Below are 18,570 nucleotides of genomic sequence, written 5' to 3' on the forward strand. Positions count from 1 at the left end.
TTCTAAAAATATGTGAATGATCAATAATAGGGTTGAGCGGACACCTAGATGTCCGTGTTCGACGGGTTCGGCCGAACTTTAAAAAAAAGTCCGGGTCCGTGTCCCGGACTTTTACCGAACTTTTCCCGGACACCGAACCCCATTGAAGTCAATGGGGACCCGAACTTTAAGGCACTAAAATGGCTCTAAAACACCAAAGGAAAGGGCTAGAGTGCTGCAAATGGCAGCAAAACGTAATTAAGAGCATGGCAAGTGCTCTGCAAACAAATGTGGATAGGGAAATAACTTAAAACAACAAAAAAAAACAGAAAAATAAAACAATGTTCTTCTTCATCTCTGAAGGACGAGGCCCATATGGAGTAGGAGGGAGGTTGAGGTGGTGGTGGATGTGGCGGTGACATAGGCGTGCGCACAGGGTGTGCTGGGTGTGCCTGGGCACACCCTAATCACCTAGGGCACATAGCATTGCCAGTGAGGAGATGGGAAAGATCTCCCTGGGACCTGCTCTGCTCTATTTCTCCTTGCCTACAGGTACATGGCCCCGATACATTACTCTCCCTGCTGGCAAACACATGCATGTGTATTTCAACTTTGGGGTGCACACCTTAATGCAATAGGCTGCGCACACCTATGGGCGGTGTAGGTGGAAGCGGCGGTGGAGGAGGACCAGGGCCGGATTAACAGCATCATGGGCTTGGTGCTGAGGATTTTGAAGGGCCTTAAGGGCCGTGCCTTGCCATGCACCCAGAGGAGGAAGGGTGCAGCCATGCATGCCTAATTCAACATGGGATGCTGTCTCTGAAGCCCATAAACACATCCATGCATCGCCAACTGTCCCTCCTTGTCCGGCCTTCACGCTGTGTGGGGAGGTTCTGAGGGTGCTGCCTGGGGAAGCGAGCATAGAAGCCAGACTTCTGTGTTTACAAGTGACAGAAGAGCGGTAACAGTGAATATGGCCAACCCGGGGCCTATATAAAAGGTAGGGGCCTGGAGCTGCAGCTCCAATAGCCCCTACATTAATCTGGCCCTGAGGAGGAGGACGAGGTAGCCAACACTGCTTCTTTTCAAAAATTTTAAATGAGGGTACACCCCAAAAGAGTGAGAAAGAGCAAAAATGGAACAATGGGTGGGTAAGGTCGGTATCCATTGCTATTCTGCATAAGGTACGGAAAAGTCCCGTGGGATCCATGCCTGGTTCATTTTAATGAACGTGAGCTTGTCCACATTGTCTCTGGACAGGCGGCTGCGCTTGTCTGTTATAACGCCCCCAGCCGTGCTAAATACCCGTTCAGATAATACACTGGCTGCAGGGCACGCCAGCACCTCCAAGGCGTAAAGGGCAAGCTCAGGCCATGTGCCCAATTTGGAGACCCAGAAGTTGAAGGGGGCAGACCCGTCATTCACTACATGTAGGCGTGTGCACACATACTGCTCCACCATGTTGGTAAAATGCTGCCTCCTGCTAAGACGTTCCATCTGAGCTGCTGGTGCTGCTGTTTGTTGTGGCGTGCTGACAAAGCTTTTCCACATTTCGGCCATGCTAACCCTGCCTTCTGAGGTGCTGGCGGTGCCCTGGTTGCGTTGGCGACCTCCTCCTCCTCCTCCTCTGCCTTGTGCTTCCACTGTGGCCCCGCTGTCAGATGGGAATGCCAGCAGCATGGCGTCTACCAGCGTGCGCTTGTACTCGCGCATCTTGCGATCGCGCTCCAGTGAGTGAATTAAGGACGGTACGTTGTCCTTGTAACGGGGATCCAGCAGCGTGGCCACCCAGTAATCAGCACAAGTTAGAATGTGGGCAACTCGGCGGTCGTTGTGGAGACACTGCAGCATGTAATCGCTCATGTGTGCCAGGCTGCCCAGAGGCAACGAAAGGCTGTCCTCTGTGGGAGGTGTATCGTCCGTGTCCTCTGTATCCCCCCAGCCACGCACCAGTGATGGCCATGAGCTGGCCTGGGTGCCACCCTGCTGTGAACATGGTTCCATCTCCTCCTCCAGCTCCTCCTCCTCCTCATCCTCCTCATCCTCCAGAACTGTGCCCCTGCTGGACAATTGCGTCCCTGGCGTTTGCGTGTGCAGGAACCCACCCTCGGAGCCCCTTGCGAATGACTGCCCTGAAAGCCTTGGAAATGTTACCTCTTCATCCTCCTCCTCCTCCTCATCCTGTGCCACATCCTCTTCCATCATCGCCCGAATTGTTTTTTCAAGGAGGCATAGAAGTGGGATAGTTAAGCTGAGAACGGCGTCATTGCCACTGGCCATGTTGGTGGAGTACTCAAAACAGCGCAACAAGGCACACAGGTCTCGCATGGAGGCCCAGTTAAATTAAATAGCGGAATAGAAAATATGATCCAAAAAAAGTGTATGTATATCACACGTACACAACCACACTGGGCCCCAATTACTATTGTTTGTACCCCTAAAAGGCTAGATGAGGAGTAGGGGGAGTATGGAACAGGCAGCACCCTCAAACCTTCAGAAGTATGAGATGAACCCCAACAACTTGGAAAGGTGGATCTCTCTCACACGTACCAACACAGACTATCCCCCAATTTAACTGATCCCCAAAGGTTTTTGATTAAATAGCGGAATAGAAAATATGATCCAAAAAAAGTGTATGTATATCACACGTACACAACCACACTAGGCCCCAATTACTATTGTTTGTACCCCTAAAAGGCTAGATGAGGAGTAGGGGGGGTATGGAACAGGCAGCACCCTCAAATCTTCAGAAGTATGAGATGAACCCCAAAAACTTGGAAAGGTGGATCTCTCTCACACGTACCAACACAGACTATCCCCCAATTTAACTGATCCCCAAAGGTTTTTGATTAAATAGCGGAATAGAAAATATGATCCAAAAAAAGTGTATGTATATCACACGTACACAACCACACTAGGCCCCAATTACTATTGTTTGTACCCCTAAAAGGCTAGATGAGGAGTAGGGGGGGTATGGAACAGGCAGCACCCTCAAATCTTCAGAAGTATGAGATGAACCCCAAAAACTTGGAAAGGTGGATCTCTCTCACACGTACCAACACAGACTATCCCCCAATTTAACTGATCCCCAAAGGTTTTTGATTAAATAGCGGAATAGAAAATATGATCCAAAAAAAGTGTATGTATATCACACGTACACAACCACACTGGGCCCCAATTACTATTGTTTGTACCCCTAAAAGGCTAGATGAGGAGTAGGGGGAGTATGGAACAGGCAGCACCCTCAAACCTTCAGAAGTATGAGATGAACCCCAACAACTTGGAAAGGTGGATCTCTCTCACACATACCAACACAGACTATCCCCCAATTTAACTGATCCCCAAAGGTTTTTGATTAAATAGCGGAATAGAAAATATGATCCAAAAAAAGTGTATGTATATCACACGTACACAACCACACTAGGCCCCAATTACTATTGTTTGTACCCCTAAAAGGCTAGATGAGGAGTAGGGGGGGTATGGAACAGGCAGCACCCTCAAACCTTCAGAAGTATGAGATGAACCCCAACAACTTGGAAAGGTGGATCTCTCTCACACGTACCAACACAGACTATCCCCCAATTTAACTGATCCCCAAAGGTTTTTGATTAAATAGCGGAATAGAAAATATGATCCAAAAAAAGTGTATGTATATCACACGTACACAACCACACTGGGCCCCAATTACTATTGTTTGTACCCCTAAAAGGCTAGATGAGGAGTAGGGGGAGTATGGAACAGGCAGCACCATCAAACCTTCAGAAGTATGAGATGAACCCCAACAACTTGGAAAGGTGGATCTCTCTCACACGTACCAACACAGACTATCCCCCAATTTAACTGATCCCCAAAGGTTTTTGATTAAATAGCGGAATAGAAAATATGATCCAAAAAAAGTGTATGTATATCACACGTACACAACCACACTAGGCCCCAATTACTATTGTTTGTACCCCTAAAAGGCTAGATGAGGAGTAGGGGGGGTATGGAACAGGCAGCACCCTCAAACCTTCAGAAGTATGAGATGAACCCCAACAACTTGGAAAGGTGGATCTCTCTCACACGTACCAACACAGACTATCCCCCAATTTAACTGATCCCCAAAGGTTTTTGATTAAATAGCGGAATAGAAAATATGATCCAAAAAAAGTGTATGTATATCACACGTACACAACCACACTGGGCCCCAATTACTATTGTTTGTACCCCTAAAAGGCTAGATGAGGAGTAGGGGGGGTATGGAACAGGCAGCACCCTCAAACCTTCAGAAGTATGAGATGAACCCCAACAACTTGGAAAGGTGGATCTCTCTCACACGTACCAACACAGACTATCCCCCAATTTAACTGATCCCCAAAGGTTTTTGATTAAATAGCGGAATAGAAAATATGATCCAAAAAAAGTGTATGTATATCACACGTACACAACCACACTAGGCCCCAATTACTATTGTTTGTACCCCTAAAAGGCTAGGAGTAGGGGGAGTATGGAACAGGCAGCACCCTCAAACCTTCAGAAGTATGAGATGAACCCCAACAACTTGGAAAGGTGGATCTCTCTCACACGTACCAACACAGACTATCCCCCAATTTAACTGATCCCCAAAGGTTTTTGATTAAATAGCGGAATAGAAAATATGATCCAAAAAAAGTGTATGTATATCACACGTACACAACCACACTAGGCCCCAATTACTATTGTTTGTACCCCTAAAAGGCTAGATGAGGAGTAGGGGGAGTATGGAACAGGCAGCACCCTCAAATCTTCAGAAGTATGAGATTGTGTTCACTGTACCCCACAAAGATTGAGTTCACTGCACCCCACAATGATTGTGTTCACTGCACCCCACAAAGATTGTGTTCACTGCACCTCACAAAGATTGTGTTCACTGTACCCCCCAAAGATTGTGTTCACTGCACCCCACAAAGATTCTGTTCACTGTACCCCACAAAGATTGTGTTCACTGCACCCTAAAAGGATGTTGTTCACTGCACCCCACAAAGATTGTGTTCACTGCACCCTAAAAGGATGTTGTTCACTGCACCCCAAAAAGATTGTGTTCACTGTACCCCCCCAAAGATTGTGTTCACTGCACCCCACAAAGATTGTGTTCACTGCACCCCAAAAAGATTGTGTTCACTGTACCCCCCAAAGATTGTGTTCACTGCACCCCAAAAAGATTGTGTTCACTGTACCCCCCAAAGATTGTGTTCACTGCACCCCACAAAGATTGTGTTCACTGCACCCCACAAAGATTCTGTTCACTGTACCCCACAAAGATTGTGTTCACTGTACCCCCCCAAAGATTGTGTTCACTGCACCCCACAAAGATTCTGTTCACTGCACCCCACAAAGGATTTTGTTCACTGCACCCCAAAAAGATTGTGTTCACTGCACCCCAAAAAGGATTTTGATCACTGCACCCCAAAAAGGATGTTGTTCACTGCACCCCAAAAATGATTTTGTTCACTCCACCCCAAAAAGATTGTGTTCACTGCACCCCACAAAGATTGTGTTCACTGCACCCCAAAAAGATTGTGTTCACTGTACCCCCCAAAGATTGTGTTCACTGCACCCCACAAAGATTCTGTTCACTGTACCCCACAAAGATTGTGTTCACTGCACCCCAAAAAGATTGTGTTCACTGCACCCCAAAAAGGATGTTGTTCACTGCACCCCAAAAAGGATGTTGTTCACTCCACCCCAAAAAGATTGTGTTCACTGCACCCCACAAAGATTGTGTTCACTGCACCCCAAAAAGATTGTGTTCACTGCACCCCAAAAATGATTTTGTTCACTGCACCCCAAAAAGGATTTTGTTCACTGCACCCCAAAAAGGATGTTGTTCACTCCACCCCAAAAATTTTGTGTTCACTGCACCCCAAAAAGATTGTGTTCACTGCACCCCACAAAGGATTTTGTTCACTGCACCCCAAAAAGATTGTGTTCACTGCACCCCAAAAAGGATGTTGTTCACTGCACCCCAAAAAGGATTTTGTTCACTGCACCCCAAAAAGATTGTGTTCACTGCACCCCACAAAGGATTTTGTTCACTGCACCCCACAAAGATTGTGTTCACTGCACACCAAAAAGGATTGTGTTCACTGCACCCCAAAAAGATTTTGTTCACTGCACCCCAAAAAGATTGTGTTCACTGCAGCCCAAAAAGATTGTGTTCACTGCAGCCCAAAAAGATTGTGTTCACTGCAGCCCAAAAAGATTGTGTTCACTGCAGCTCACACACAGAAAAATGGATGTGGATCACTGACACCTGCCTATCTCCAATCCCACACCACACAGCAATATCGATTGTAGTTTGTAGAACACAGTTTCCCTAAAATTCAGCAGACTCTGTCCCTAACAGGATTGAGAAGAGATCGTAGATCAGGATTGAGTGCAGATTCACCCCACCCCCCACACAGCAATATCGATTGTAGTTTGTAGAAGACACTGACCCTATAATTCAGCAGACTCTATCCCTAAAATGCCTACAACTCGCCCTGCCTAAACACTCCGACCTGTCCCTCAATTCTATCCGGACACAAATGGTTTTTTCCTGCCTATCTTTCCCTAATCAGCAGCCAGCACATTGATGTGTGCTCTGTCCCTTAGCTAAGCAGCAGAATGACGCTGCTGCGGCGGCTGCCTCGAACTTATAAAGACTTGGTCACATGCTTCAGACGGCCAATCACAGCTACTAAGACATTTGCAGGCATGGCTGGGATGGCTTAAGGCACACCAGTTAAACGATTGTTGATTGGCTGTTGAAAGCCCGCCATGAAAAGAGCGCCAAAGCATGCAAAACCCGGAAATAAAACGACCGAACACGGATTTTTACCCGAACATACAGTAAAGTGTCCGTGTCCGTGTTCGGGTAAAAAAAATCCAATTATTCGGTACGAACACGAATAATACAGTCCGTGTTCGCTCAACACTAATCAATAATGTCACAACCTTGGATGACACTTACATCAAAAGCAGCACATCGTTTCCTGATAACAGAAACCTCCAGTATCTGCAGAGGAGCCAGGTCATGCTTCACAGTAATGGCAGTTTTCTTTGTATTGTTCCATTTCTCAGGCAGTTCCTACAGGAGATACAGTTACTATATTATTTTTGCAGGATTTATATAGCGCCAATAGTTTTTGCATAGCTTTACAAAATAAAGGGAAACAGTACAGTTACAATACAATTTGCTACAAATGCGATAGGAGGGCCCTGATCGTGAGTGTTTACAATCTAAAAAGGGAAGAGCAATTAGTAAAAAAGGTAATAACTCTATGGTACAAGCTGATAGAAAAAGTAAAACTAGAGTTTTATGGTGGTGGCAGAATACCCTTCTCTGAAATGAAGAGCTTTCAGGGTTTGCCTAAAGACAGACAAACTGGACCACTGGACAGATTATTATGAGTAAAGCAAGAAAACACTTAAAAACAAACCTCTAAGCCCCCGTTCACATTAGGTCGCTCCGACTTAGGGGGAGACCTGTGAAGTCGCGTGCAGCGCGACTTCGGCACGACTTGCACGTACTTCACATAATGGAAGTCTATGCAAGTCGCCTCCAGGTCGCCCCAAAGTAGTACAGGACCCTTTTTCTAAGTCGGAGCGACTTGTGTCGCTTCTATTAGAACCGGTCCTGTACTACACTATGGGAGCGACAGTGCACGACTTGTCAGGCTGACCAAGTCGCCTGACAAGTCGTACCAGTGTGAATGGACACTAAACCAGTGTTTCTCAACCGTTTCAACACAGGAAATTACTATATCTACAACTCAAGATACATTAGCCAGTGGGAAGAATGCTCCTTACACTTGTGGTCATTGGGAATAATTATCCCCTCACAGATAGCTAAAAAAGATCGATGGTGCCACTGGGAAGTGATCTGAGAGCAAAAAGTTGCTCATTGCTCAAGGAACCCCTAGCAACCTCTGGAGGTACTCTAGAGTTCCATGGAACCCTGGTTGAGAAACCCTGCTCTAAACTATACTCTGTTCACATCAGATGCAAATCTATTCACATGCCCTACATGGACCTACTATTCATTATTCACATGATGTTAACTGTCTATATAGACTGGCCTTTGGTGTTGAGTACCGTTTAGAAACCAAGCAACATTCAAATAAGAGTTGAACAAAAATGGTCTGGCATCTGCTAAGAGTCGTTGAGATGCTCCAGCTTTCATAAATGTGCTTCACTATCAAATGGCCTTTGTGACAATGAAGCTGAGTGGTAACAAATTAAGGACACCAGCATAAATTCCAGAAACTATACTCACAGTAGCAAATGTAAGTTTTCAGAATTAAAGCTATGGGTCGAAACCTCTTTGGTATAAAAGGTATGATTGAAAGAGAGCTCATTTTTTAGGCTCCTATTGACATATTTTCAAGGCTATTCATAAATGCTTACAGAAAAAAAAGTATTTTGTTCACAGAACTCAGTCATTTACCCAAAACCCATTATAAATTCCTCTTAAATTATTCTATCTAGAAGTGATTCTTTGTACCACCTCCTAAAACCTCAAACACAATAAATAGTTACCTCGAGCTGTGAATAAATATGGTCTGGCAGTTTTTGTCCATAGCTCTCAAGCAGGACAATGGTCTGCTTAATAGGGTCAAATAAATAATCAGTTGTTGCCTGTCTGTCTCTCACAGCCAGGAGATGCTCCATGACTCCAACCAGTGCCGTATAATCCCCCTCCGGTACCTTGAGCTGTAGACCCAAGTCAGTCACCTTAATAAATTCTTCCAAGTCATTCAAACTATGAAAACACAAAAAGGATCAAAGGTCAATTGTCAAACATTTAAATGCGAACTGCACTTTCACTAAACATTACACAGCTGTTCTTGCCTCTGAAGTCTGGGCCAGGGTAGATGGAATTTTGTTGACTTTAGAACTGCTTTTGTCCTTCTACAACCCTACTGGATCATATAAAATGCTGAAGCAGGTCATCTGCCCCTTCACTGAATTCTAAATACTCTCAGGGGCATCTCAGATTGATGTCAAAGCACATTGCATTCGTCCACCGAAATCCATCAGCACAGGTCATACAAAATAACCATATGCCATTAATTTAATATAAATTATTTTTGCTACCACCTTTGAAAGGGTGCTCATTGAACATGAGAGACCTACACTGCACAGAGCTGGCTAGCCAATCTCACCAAGCAGATTTTAAGGAACAAAGATTTAGAACCAGAAAATGTTGCTGGGAAGAGGGCTCATCTTTAGAAATGGTAATTAATCATACTGAAAATTTTCAGAGACTACTTGGATGAGTAAAAATTGATCATTTTTAGTCAATATGTACAGTATATGTATATATGTATAGGTATACTTCAAATAATCTGAATCCCTTGTGGAAGAATCCTGATCTGTAACAGAATAGCTTGTATACTTATCTTTTAGATGACCTATATGTTCAAAACACTGCTGCTGTGTGGCGCACAGCTTCTGCAGCTATTCTACACTTCCGGGTGTGTCAATCACCTGCCCCTCTCCCTTGCTCATATGCAGAGATGTATAGTAACTAAGTAGAACTACTTCACTACTGTACTTAAGTACCGAAAGGCGGTATCTGTACTTTCCTAGAGTAGAATTTTTTTCTCCTACTTCCACTTTTACTTCACTACATTTTTTCAATGATTTCAATACTTCTACTCCGATATTTTTTTTTTGTGCTGCATAGTTACTCGTTACTATTATAAAAATTACCACTGCCAGAACAGTAGATGGCAGGTTTCATGAAGTTCAAAACATGTGTATTATCAGCGCATACGAAAATAAATGCTACTGTATGTATAAATAAAAGCTGCATTTGAAATAATAAAAAACAATATGATGTTCAAACTTTTGACTTCTTTCTTTAATAACTACATAACACAGTACTTGTACTTTTACTTTCAGTACTTGAGTAGCAATTTTTTTTTCAAAACTACTGGTACTTTTACTTTCAGTACTTGAGTAGCAAAATGTAAAAAAAAACTACTTGCAATACTTAAATACAAAAAATGTTGAATACTTTAGTACTTCTACTCAAGTCACTTTTTGATAGAGCACTTCCACTTCTACTCAAGTCACTTTTTGATCGAGCACTTGTACTTTTACTCAAGTATGGGTTTCAAGTACTTTATACAACTCTGCTCATATGTCCTGTAGTAACAAAGGAGCCAGCTAGAGGAAATACATGAAAGGCAAATATTCCCACACCTGAAGTATAGAATACCTGCAGAAGCTAAGGCGCAACAAAGTGGTGGTATTTTAAAGACATAGGTCACCAGAAAGGTAAGTATACATAATCTTTTTATTTTTTTTTATAGCCCAGGTTTCCTTACATGTTACTTTGAGTTGACAAGGTAACTTTAAGCATTCTTACTTCTATTATAATTTTCTATTATGAAAGAATCATGTGGTTTCAGACCTCTGTACTATCCCTAATTTCAGTCACATGAAAATGTATTTTTTTGTGAGTGTGCTGGACTTCCTTTCCATTGCTGTCTACTTCCCACCAAACCAGCGATTGGCTGGTGAAACGCGTCAGCATCGCCTCATTCTGATCCTACCATCTGGGACTTCGGTGATTCTTTGCCCTACGGCCATAACGAACGCAAGCCGCCACCCACGTGTGAAGTCACGTCGGGCCGCAAGCCCACCCCTCCCAGACACGCTCGCATGAGCTAAGGAGGAAGTAAGGGAGCATTCGGCCGGGCAGCACACACCGTCTGCTTACAGCAACACCCCAGAATTCTCTTCAGCTGGAATGCACAACCGGATAGTCTCCACCACTGTATGAGGTACTGTGCCCCCTGTTTCTGTCACACAGTTATCTGTGCTATCTACATCGCCCTCTTAATATGGAGTAACCTGTCCTGCAAGCCCAGGTCCGTCTTCTCCTTGCCTTACCACCATATTTTCAGGACTGCCGCTACAGGGACTCCTACTGGCTATCTCCGGTACCCCAGCAACCAAACAACTAACTCTGCTCCATACTTCACAATTTTCTGGACGTACCCCTTCAGCAGTGGAGCCACCCCCCCCCCCCCTGCATCATTGTTTCCATAAGTGCAAGAGTGTTTTTCGTTGGGACTGCATTACTAACCTGGTGAACAGTTTGCTTCACCTTCCCTTTACTTCGGACCCCAAGATGTGCACTTTATATCAACCCGGGTTGCTGCAGCAAATCCCATTGTGTTTTTATCATACTTTTTAATACTGTGGTATTTGTTACACCCTGAGTCACTTTTGTGTATTTTTGTCCTCTAATAAAGTTTATACATCATTAATTTTGGTGCCCTTAGTTGACTTTTTTAGGAGAACCACTGTGTCTCCTGTCTTTGGTATTGAGTGTGCTGTTTTTTGTCAACGGACACTAATATAGATGTGACATAGAGGGTCTATTTTTTCTGTACCTATATGGTAAGGAACCCTGCTATCAATAGGTATTTTTGGAAGGAGTATCCTCAACTTTTTGCTACTTCCCATTATTGTCTATGTGTAATAGTGCTCCATTCATCTTCATTATTGGATAGAGAAGACTAAATAATCCAACCTGGCCATTCATTACACGTGACACAAATGCCAGCCTGTTATGATTGTTTGCATGCCATAAATAGAATACAATCTACAGAGAATGTTATCACATCACAGTAATATCAATTTTTGCACAGTTTGATACGTACAAAAAAGACTTAAATAGTCAACACTGTCCTTTCAAATCAGGTTTGACTAATAATTATATTTTTACTATATCCTACAGTCAGATATACTGTATACAAAAAAGACTAGCTGACATTGTTTTGCTTTACACTAATTTTAATATAAGTCTGTGAGGGCCCTTTCAAAGCAGGTTGTGTTGTGGTGTTGTGCGCATCGCATCACTGCAGCCGAACAATAAGACAAGCAGTAACCTGCAGTAACTAATCAATATTCCTCTTTGAATAATGAGCCAACATACAGGTGCATCTAATAAAATTAGAATATCATTAAAAAGTTAATTTATTTCAGCAATTCAAAAAGTTAAACTCATATATTTTATATAGATGCGTTATACACAGAGTGATATATTTCAAGCATTTCTTTCTTTTAATTTTGATGATTATGGCTTACACAGGGCCAGCCCTACCATGGGTCCCACTGGGTCCATTGGACCCAGGCGGAAATTTGAAAGGTGCGGCAGAGCAGGGCCGGCGCTGCCTATATGATCCGCACCGAGTGCAAACTCCGTGAGAGTGTCGTAGGCTGCCTCACATCGCGCTGTCCTGCACACCTGCAGCACTCTCACCTGAGTCTGCACCTAATGCTTCAGTGACAGCCAGAGATCAGTGTGAGTGCAAGTCTCCTTCCTTGTTCTGCCCAAATGATAGAGCCAGGACGAATTTTTCTACAGGAATTCCTGATGAACAGGGGTGGCACCAGGTGAGTGCAGATCATGGAAGAGGGAAAGGGGGACGGGGGTCAGGGAAAAGTGTAGAGAGTCAGGGCATGCTGCATTCTGACTGGCCGATCACAGAACTCCCACCCCCTGATTCAGCACAGAGATCCTTTGATTTACACTGTTACCCCATTACTGAGTAGAGTGATCCTAAGGGGTGAAAGAGACAGCCTGGACTGGAGGAGGGAGGAGGAGAGGGAGGGACCGTACACAGCACGATAAAACTTTGCATATACTACCCTATCCTGTCTGTATACTGCCCTAGCCTGTCAGCATACTATCCTAGCTTGTCCATATATCGCCCTAGCCTGTCAGTATATTACCCTAGCCTTTCAGTATACTACCCTTGCTTGTCCGTATATTACCCTAGCCTGTCCGTATACTACTCTAGCCTGTCCGTATACTACCCTAGCCTGTCCGTATACTACCCTAGCCTGTCCGTATACTACCCTAGCCTGTCCGTATACTACCCTAGCCTGTCCCAATAGTACCCTAGCCTGTCCCAATAGTACCCTAGCCTGTCTGTATACTACCCTAGCCTGTCCCAATAGTACCCTAGCCTGTCTATATACTACTCTAGCCTGTCTATATACTACCGTAACCTGTCCATATACTACCGTAGTCTGTCCATATTTTATCCTAGACTGTCCATATATTACCTGAGCCTATCCGTATATTACCCTAGCCTGTCCGTATACTACCCTAGCCTGTCCGTATACTACCCTAGCCTGTCCATATACTACCCTAGCTTGTCCATATACTACCCTAGCCTGTCCATATACTACTCTAGCCTCTCTATATACTACCTTAGTCTGTCCGTATACTACCCTAGCCTGTCCGTATACTACCCTAGCCTAGAGCCAGCCAGAAAGCGATCACCCTGCCTGGACTGTCTGCAGATCACAGGTGAGTCCTGGTCTGGACTCCCTGTCTTCTCCTCCTTCCTAGGGGAGAGACTGCATGTGTCCATGGTGATCACTGGGCTGTATGGGGGATTGAGTTTAAACTGTAAAGTCATTTGTAAATGTCATGCTTATTTCATGTGTGGAGGTCTGGGGGGCTCCTTATTATACTTGGTTGATTGTTGGCCGATTCACACTAGCACAGTCAGCGCGGCTAATGTGCCCTGTGTGCACATTTTCCATGCAGCAGGTAAACACGCTATCCTTGCGATCTGCTGCATGTGGGTGCCAATGTATTAATAATGGCACCCCAAACACAGATCGGAAATGCAGTGTTTTTACAGGCCCAAAAACGCATGGTACCACAGTACTTTGCAGATTAGTGCAGTGAGTTTTCAAAAGTAGTACAAACACTACTTTTTCCTTCATTCTGTTACTTTTTGCAGCCCATTCAAATGAACGGACTGTTAAAATGCTCCCCCTGGGAAAGCATGTGTTCCCATGTGATTCTGGTATGAACTGGCCATTAACCTAAGTTCACACTTATGTGTTTAGTGCAAAATCTGACTTCCTGATAGAGGTGGGGCAGTATTTCATTCTTAGGCCCAGGCAGCACAATGTCTTGGGCCAGCCCTGGGCTTACAGCTAGTGAAAACCCAAAATTCGGTATCTCAGAAAGTTAGAATATTACATAGGACCAATAAAAAAAATGAGTTTTAACCACTTGCCGACCAGCAGTACATATACTGAGGCAAGTGGTTAAAACTCATTTTTTTATTGGTCTTATGTAATATTCTAATTGTCTGGCTCCCCAAATCATCACTGACTGTGGAAACTTAACACTGGACCTCATGCAACTTTGATTCTGTGCCTCTCCACTCTTCCTCCAAAATTTGTCCACAGTCCGTGATGATTTGGGGAGCCATGTCATCTTCTGGTGTTGGTCCCCTATGTTTTTTTCAAGTCCAAAGTTAGCGCAGCCCTCTACCGGGAAATTCTAGAGCACTTCATGCTTCCCTCTGCTGACCAGCTTTATGGAGACGCTGATTTCCTTTTCCAGCAGGACTTGGCACCCACATTGCCAAATTACCAATACCTGCTTTAATTATCTCGGTATCACTGCACCTGATTGGCAAACAAACTCGCCTGACCTAAACCCCCTAGAGAATCTGTGGGGTATTGTCAAGAGGAAGATGAGAGACACCAGACCCAACAATGCAGACGAGCTGAAGGCTGCTATCAAAGCAACCTGGGCTTCCATAACACCTCAGCAGTGCCAAAGGCTGGTCGTCTCCATACCATGCCACACTGATGCAGCAATTCATGCAAAAGGAGCCCAAACCAAGTATTGAGTGCATACTATACTGTACATTGACATACTTTTCAGTAAGCCAACATTTCTGTATTAAAAACCTTTTTTCTTTTTTTTTAATGAGCTTATGTAATATTCAAATTTTCTGAGAAACTGATTTTTGGGTTTTCGCTAGCTGTAAGCCATAATCATCAAAATTAAAAGAAAGAAATGCTTGAAATATATCACTCAGAGACAGTATATAGAACGCAGGAGAGCTCAGATGGTCAGATAAGCTACTAACAAACAACCATCACCAAATTTCTTTGGGTATATTTAGACTGCATATTATCTTCCAAAGTGCAGATTACCTATCAACAACGAATCTGAGAAGATGCTCTTTAAACATCCAGCTCCACTTCCTTATTACGAGCAACATGCTTGTTTTAAAAGGCTTCATATCCAGCTGGAACCAACTCTCAAAAACCTTGGTGTCTTCAGAAGCAAAGAAATGGGTGTAAAGATTTTCATAGATGTCAATCTGAAACAAGTAAACATACGTTGTGTTAAATGCTCTTTTCTCAAACATGGCACAGTCCATAATTCTGTAAAATACTACTTCTTGCCTGCTCTTTAAACTGCTCAATAGTAGGAGGACTTTCTTGCACCCCATCATCCTCATGTGCTTCAATTTCCTCAGATGTTAGCATGTGACCATACAGGAGAAACTGTTTCATGAATTCAGATCTGTCATCGGTCCACAGATAGGAATATGAATCATAGGTACTTCTGTAATCTAAGACTTTGCCAATGATGGTGGTGACTTTTTCCATAATTTCTTGCCGAATTTGAGAAAGGTCAGTCATTTCATCAAGGTCATTCTGTTAAAAACACAGGAAAATAATTAAACCTCCTGAAGATAATTTCAAGGCATAGTATGACATTTAAAGATATGGAGTCATTCAATCTCAATGAAAAAAAAAAAAAAAAACAATTCTTGTGTTACAATCTGAAGGAACATGTACCAATGTTGTACAAAACAAGAAGTAGAGAACTGTAATCCTACCTATTCTACCACTTTATAAAACTTTGGTCCGACTGCATCTGGAGTATTCTGCTCAGTTCTGGTTGCCAGTCCTCAGGATGGATGTGTTGGAGCTAGAGAGAGTCCAGAGAAGGGCAACTAAACTAATTAAGGGATTGGAGGACCTTAATTATGAAGAGCGTCTACAATCGCCTAATTTATTCTCCCTGGAGAAGAGATGACTGAGAGGGGACATGATAGCAATTTACAAATACCGCAATGGTGATCTCAGCATAGAAAAAAAGCTATTCAGTCGCAAGGATTGCATGAGGACACGAGGACATATAATGCAATTAGAGGAGAAGCGTTTTAACCTAAGGCAACGCAGGGGGTTCTTTACTGTTAGGGCTACAAGATTGTGGAATTCTCTACCACAAGAGGTAGGTTTCTGCGGGAAGTATGGCTACTTTCAAAAGACTCTTGGACGTACAGTACATCTCAAGGATCAGAACATTATGGGGTATGAGAGATGATTACGGCCACACACACCTACTCAGGTTGAACTGGATGGACTATTGTCTTTATTCAACCTCACCTACTATGTAACTATGTAATTTTTTAAACATCATCCAAACGAATCTAGCAGTGCGTCATGAGGACTTGGGTCGCTGCTTATTTCTCAAGATCCATTTTACAATGTTATGAGCTCGTAATAGATCTCAGAACCTCTGACTTTAATAACCTGCATGTATTGTAGGTTCAGCTGGGCATTGCATATGCAATTATAACCTACTGCAGGTCTCCTGCCGCCAGTGTTGTTGAAAGCCGCTTCATTAAGAAATGTCCACATGTACTGAATGGTTCCTGTGGACCTCCATGTCACTATCGGACACAGTCCTCTTTAAAATAATGGAGGTCTAGAAAGAGCATGGTAAAGGGGAGTAGATCTGTGCTAACCTTGCAGTACTGTTAAGAAGACCTGTGCTGGAGGGTGAAAGAGGACATGAAGGGTGGGGTGGTGGGGTTGCAGGGTGGAGTGTGGAGAGGACAAGCAGTGCAAACTCTGCAGTAGTGTGAAGAGGCCGTCTTTCTGAGGATGAAAAGGACATGGAAGGAAAGAAGGAGCATAAAAGGATGAGTATCACTGTAAAAAATCCTCAGTACTGTGAAGAGGACCTGTGCTGGAGAACCAGGAGGATGTGGCACGCAGGAGGGAGAATAAGGAGGGAAAGAGATGCTGTACAAACTCCGCAGTAGTGCAAGAAGGGCTTGTGCTGGAGGATGTGGAGGGCAGAAGGGACCACAGGGAAGGTGAGTAGTGCTATGTAAACTTTCTATATATTTTTTTTCATAAAGCAGTCAGCCATTTTTTTAAAAAGTGGAAAGCTAAACATAGGCTTTAACTATGCTTTTTAAATGTCTCGCTTTTGAATTTTTTTTGTAGATGCTCTTTAAAGTAAAACGTTTACCTGGTAATTGTCCACTCCAAAATGTTTTGCAATTCTTTTTACTTGTCCTGACATTTTAAATATGTCACCCAATAGCTCCTCCATAAGGTCATAAAGACCATCGCCATCCTCCTTCTGCAGTGAAGGCTTAAATATAATTTCATTACCACTGAGTGACATTTGTGCCTCAAATAAAGGTGCCGGCTTTAACTTTTCATCTGTGTTCTGTATAAAGAACTCCAAGGAATGCAGAATAGTGTTGTATAAGCCATCTATTACAATGTCATCCATGTATTCCACATAGATTTTCCAGGAGTCCACATCAGGAACAGCCTTTAAGAGTTTCATATTTTCCTGTGCAATGAATTAAAGCAATACATCAGTTAAAACCAAAAACATTAGAAAACTTAGTATACCGGTATATGGAATCAGGCTATGTTAACCTTAAATAAAAGCTTCAGAAATGTATGTACTGAAATGCAAAACACCAGCACTTGCTATTGCCTGCTGCCGTACTGATTACCACTGCTTTATGTGGAAGAGTTTTCTTTATGATCAGTGTATTGAGTCTACAGTGGCAGACTATAAAATGTTCACCTTCACTTAAAAATAAATTGTGAAAGTGTCATAAAGTTCTAAAATTAGATCACATGGTCCTGCTGTCTCTTTCCAATAGATGTAGGCAAAGTAGATGGATTGCAGCAGAGGTTCTAGTTGCTGATGGTCTGTAGTTACAGTATATGGCAGACATACTGTATTTTCTGGCGTATAAGACTACTTTTGAACATCAAAAAAATCCCCCAAAAATGGGGGGTCGTCTTATACGCTGAGTATAATATCTCCAAGGTACCCCAAGTACTGCAATACATGTAATCTCTCATAATATCTCCAAGGTACCCTAAGTATAAGTATTACCAGTAGATGTAATCTCAAGACGCTGGCTGTGTGGGAATCCTGTACCGGTATACCGTATGTACCGTAGCTTCGGCTACAAACAGTGTACCGCGCTGAGCCAATCAGGGAGAGCGATTTATTCCATTATTGAATGCAAAGCCTGCTCGGATTGGAGGAGTAACATCGGCCCGCCTCTCTGACTCTGCCAATCCGAGCAGGCTTTGCATTCAAGAATAGAATACATCGCTCACTGTGATTGGCTCAGCGCGGTATACTGTATGTAGCCGAAGCTACGGTACATTCGGTATACCGGTACAGGATTCCCGCACAGCCAGCGTCTTGAGATTACATCTACTGGTAATACTTATACTTAGGGTACCTTGGAGATATTATGAGAGATTACATGTATTACAGTACTTGGGGTACCTTGGAGATCTATGAGAAATCTGATGTTTTTCAATGGTGTTGCCTTGCTTCGGAAGGGGGGTAGTCTTATACGGTGAGTATAGCCCAAAACCTATCTTTTAACTTGAAAATTAGGGGGGTCGTCTTATACGCCAGAAAATACGGTAATTTTGGACACTGAAATCTGTCTTTAGGGT

At 43.4% G+C, this 18,570-nt stretch overlaps 1 protein-coding gene across 1 annotated transcript in view; it reads right to left on the reverse strand.

Annotated features, from left to right (window-relative positions):
- Positions 1-18,570, reverse strand: part of DNAH11 (dynein axonemal heavy chain 11) — a 420,238-nt gene that overhangs the window by 326,744 nt on the left and 74,924 nt on the right. The window contains exons 16-20 of the mRNA XM_082257534.1: positions 17,096-17,428; positions 15,229-15,483; positions 14,974-15,143; positions 8,518-8,740; positions 6,950-7,066 (exon numbers count right to left, since the gene is read on the reverse strand). Of these exons, the coding sequence (XP_082113660.1) occupies positions 6,950-7,066; positions 8,518-8,740; positions 14,974-15,143; positions 15,229-15,483; positions 17,096-17,428 (1,098 nt within the window). The remainder of the gene's footprint in view (positions 1-6,949; positions 7,067-8,517; positions 8,741-14,973; positions 15,144-15,228; positions 15,484-17,095; positions 17,429-18,570) is intronic.

The sequence above is a fragment of the Pelophylax lessonae genome (genome assembly GCF_965119305.1).
Source record: "Pelophylax lessonae genome assembly, chromosome: 5".
Classification (NCBI taxonomy): domain Eukaryota; kingdom Metazoa; phylum Chordata; class Amphibia; order Anura; family Ranidae; genus Pelophylax; species Pelophylax lessonae.